We start from the raw sequence: 4,342 nt of genomic DNA, 5'->3' as shown, positions 1-4,342 counted from the left end.
AAATGTGTATAAAGTTCAAAGCATTAACTTACATAGCCTGATTCTTTTCCTCCTCTCGCAGAAATCATGAAACCCTGAAGCCTGTTTCCCATCCTTTGCAGTTCTCTGTTACTCAGTTGTAGCTAAAATTCCTACTTGCCCTGACCCTTGGTGGCATGTCCATCTTAAACTCTGTTTAATCTCTATCATTGCATTCCTAACTTTTGACATGTTAATTGGGCCAGACTAAATGCTGCTATGTGAAAGTTTACAATATACACTTGAAAACCTATATTGTAAAAAGTTTATTTTTTGTTTGTTTGGTTTTGTTTTCTTCAGAAAAAATACCAGCTTGTTTCTTCCCATATGACACCTCTGATGAATTACATGCTGTTTCCCTTAATACTCTTTCACCTCTAGCTTTCTATCCTCATCTAACTTTTCGGTTTCTGTAAGAAGAGTGGTGGTCTCCCTTCAAGGCATCATCAATCTGCCTCTTCTATATTTAATTTCCCTAACTGCATTTCCATGTTAAAAAAATCACAACTCAACACATTATAGTTGTAGGATTTTCTTAATTAAAATAAATCTGTAACATATATGACTCAAATTATTCCCAGAACTACTCTCTTATTGTATTTCTTTCTCTCTCTGGTTCTGTCTGCTTCTGTTTCCCACTGTATAGGTCTACCTCTTCTTTTGTCTTTTATTCATCAGTTTTATACTCTGAGAGTTTCATTCATGTGTAAAGTAAATTCTCAAAGACCTCTTCTCTGATTGTCTATTATCTTAAGTCCATACAAATCAAATTTCCTAATCCCCACAATCCCTTTGTAAGACTATGAATTATAGTTTTGCCTGGTATAATATTTATACTAAATAAGTCTGTGTTTCATTGGCTTAACATGCCCATACAGCCTTGTAGTATTATCAGTGGATACAAATAAAGCTGATATCTTCATATCTTCTTCGTCCTTAAATGATAGTAAAGCAGTGAGTGTAGGGTCTCATGAATTTTTTTGCCTAACTGATGATGATCCATTTTTACCCCAACATAGTACATGCACCTGTGGTAGCCATAATTTTGTAATTTCAATCTTTTCTACAAGGTGTTATTTCTTGGCTCATCTCTCCTTGTATGCTTTTCATAAAACTCCAATACTACAAATAGTGAAGAACCACTATGATAAATTAAAATCACATAACCAGCACAGTGTTAAAAATTTATAAATTTCAATATAAGATAGTAAGTTTCAAGAAATATTTGATCTGTATCTTACCTTACAGAAATTGAAATTTATCATACTTCAATGTGAATTTATACCCAAAATATTATCAGAATAGACAAAAATACTTGTATGATTAATTTGCAAAACCAAAATTATATATTGGGTTTTGCACTAGTTCATGAACATTTAAGAACTTGTGGAAATACCCAAGTAGGAGAAACTTAACAATACTACGTTCAAACTAAAAGAAAATGTGATCTCTTTACAAGACATGGAGAAGAATATGTAACCACTATACTTATAATGACAGAAAATTAGTGTCTCAACATTATCACTGTTATAATGATTCTTCTTTTTTATTGTTAGTAAATTAAATACAAATCTATGCAGACTGAACTATTCATGAAATACATGAGGTAATTATTTATATAAACAACATGGCTTTTTCTGATACTTAAATGTAAAAATCACAAGGCTTAATTAAAAGTGTAATAATGTTAAAAGGAGAACATTATGCCAATGTGATGATGCATGTTTGCCATATATCCCTTTGGGAGACAGACAGAAGGAGGATTGTATACTCAAAAATAGGTAGAAAATCATATCAAAATCTGATCTTCAAGAGGGAAATGTATCATCATGCCAATTTGCAAAAATTTTAAATGAGAATAGTTTTAATGCATAAGGGCCCAAAAAGTGTTTACATAAATAATATAAGACCACAGTTAAGTGGTACACATAGATTAATAAATGCTGGTTATATGACTGCAAAATGATTCTGTTTATAGATGTAATAACTCCTTTAAAAATTATATTATTTTATGTCTAGACCTGAATTACAAGGACCTGTATAATTATACTTAGGACATACACAGATATTCTGGGAAAACTCTTCATCTTTTGACATTGCTTTTTCCAAGAAGATAGCATTAGTCTGTATCTATAGTTAGATAATAATTCAAACCAAATTTTGTGACCCAGAATACATATCCTGTGTATGGAAAAGATAAATATCAATGGCACAGTGAAACCTCACAGAGTTCTGTCTCTGGCATAACTAGATTGTTATTGGAAGCGAGTCAATTGGTGAATGAGAGTATAGAATAGGGAATTGAAACAAATTCAAATCTTTGTTCAACATACCTGCTAAAAAGTCATGTAAAATGGCAAGTTTCTGCTATTTGTTAACTGCATTATTCTGAAATTGCTTATTCCAAATGAAAGCAACTGCAAGGGGCAGATTTATTTCTAGAGCCACTAATATCATAATATTAATGCATAATCTTAGCATTAATGATCCAAATATGACAGATATAAAGTTTGCGTCAGAAAAAGAATTACTTATTGGCCTATTCAGTAAGAGGGAAATAATCCCTGCTATTGTAATTCTACCCAACTACAGAATGCTAATGAGGTCAGTGACCTTGGAGAAAAAACTACAACTACCAGATTACTAACCAAACATAATTGGTAACTTAGTATTAAGTACTTATCCTTGTATTCACATATGTCATCCTATAAACTAATGTAATTATATTTTATTTTAAATAACACCAAAAACTATAAAAAACAATTGTCTTCCATAGCTTTCTGGGACAAAAAAGAAATTTTTATATGATAATATATTGATAATTCCAGTATTCTATTACACTGATCTGTCAAATCAGATAAAAATACTTCTCAAAATGTTGCTAGTATTTTTATGACAGGCAATGCCTATCCCATATATATTTCCCACTTTTTACACAAAATATTTTTTATTAAAATTACAAGTTCAGTTTATGTACCTCCTACTGAGGAACATAACAGAAAAAAATTCTTTAGAAAAGCATCGAAACTAAACATTGTGTTTCACAAGGTCTTATCTAATTTTTCTTTCTAAAATCGAAGCATAAATTATTAACTATAAGAGAAACGGTATCCTATTAGTAATTTTTCTAAAGGCTTTCTTCATCTCTTTGTTTCTTAGGCTATAGATAAAGGGATTTAGCATCTGAGTGATCACAGTGTACATCACTGAAGCCACTACAGTCTTTCTTGGAGAGTCAGTAAATGCAGAGCTTATGTGTACCCCAAAACCTGTGCCATAGAACAGTGAAACAACTGACAAATGAGACCCACATGTTGAAAAGACTTTGTACTTTCCTCCCAATGATGACATTCTTAAAATTGAGGATACAATTTGAATATAAGACAAAATGATCCCAAAGACAGGAACACCAAAAAATAGAACGGACACTGTGTATACCAGCAGATAATTGATAAAATTATCAGAACAGGCAAGTCTGATAATCTGAGCCAGCTCACAGAAGAAGTGGGGGATTTCTGTTTCTGTGCAGAATGATAGCAGCAACAGCATCAATGTGTGGAATAAAGCATGCACAATACTAAGAAACAGAGATAAGAGCAGCAACATCACACATAAATATTGATTCATGATAACTGTATATTTTAGTGGGTTACAGATAGCAACATAGCGGTCATAGGCCATCACTGCCAGGAGACAGTTTTCTATACCTGCAAAATTCAAGATGAGGTAGACCTGAGATAGGCATCCTGAGTATGTAATGGTCTTATCCTCTCCATGAATGTTCAATAACATCTTTGGGATCGTGGTATTGATTAAACAGATGTCATTAAAGGACAGATTACAGATAAAAAAATACATGGGTGTGTGCAGTTGGGAGTCACAGCTAACAGCGAGAATGATTAGCAAGTTTCCTAAGGTGGTGATCATATATATGGACAGGAACACTGTAAAGATGAAAGGCTGCAAAGCTGGGTCATCACTAAGCCCCAGAAGAATGAATTCTGATATAGTTGTTTGGTTCACAGGTCCCATGTTGATGAGTAGTCTGAAATAAAAGGGGATTGCAAGAGTAAGATGTTTGGTTCATTAACTGCATACCTTGTTCTTTGAATTCTAAACTTCATATTTATTACTAAATACATTTTGTGTATTAAGACATAAATTTTCTGACACTGACTTAGAGAATTTCAAGAATTAGTTCTTTAATTAAAGTCCCTCTGAGTGTATAAACAATAATGAATTCACAATTTGCAAGGTTTAATTGCAAACATCATGTTCTGTAAGAGACACTATTTTGTTTGACAGTCAATTGGTTTTATTCTTG

At 32.3% G+C, this 4,342-nt stretch overlaps 1 protein-coding gene across 1 annotated transcript; it reads right to left on the bottom strand.

The window, feature by feature from the left end:
- Positions 1-3,111: 3,111 nt before the first annotated feature.
- LOC308430788 (olfactory receptor 7G2-like) lies at positions 3,112-4,050 on the bottom strand (the record flags this gene model as incomplete). The annotated part of the gene is made up of 1 exon (XM_080930075.1): positions 3,112-4,050. The coding sequence occupies one exon, from the start codon at positions 4,048-4,050 to the stop codon at positions 3,112-3,114; it is 939 nt and encodes a 312-aa protein (XP_080786201.1).
- Between the last annotated feature and the right edge of the window lie 292 nt (positions 4,051-4,342).

Source organism: Micromys minutus (assembly GCF_963924665.1).
Source record: "Micromys minutus genome assembly, chromosome: 16".
NCBI lineage: Eukaryota > Metazoa > Chordata > Mammalia > Rodentia > Muridae > Micromys > Micromys minutus.
This window is presented reverse-complemented; position numbering and strand designations above follow the sequence as displayed.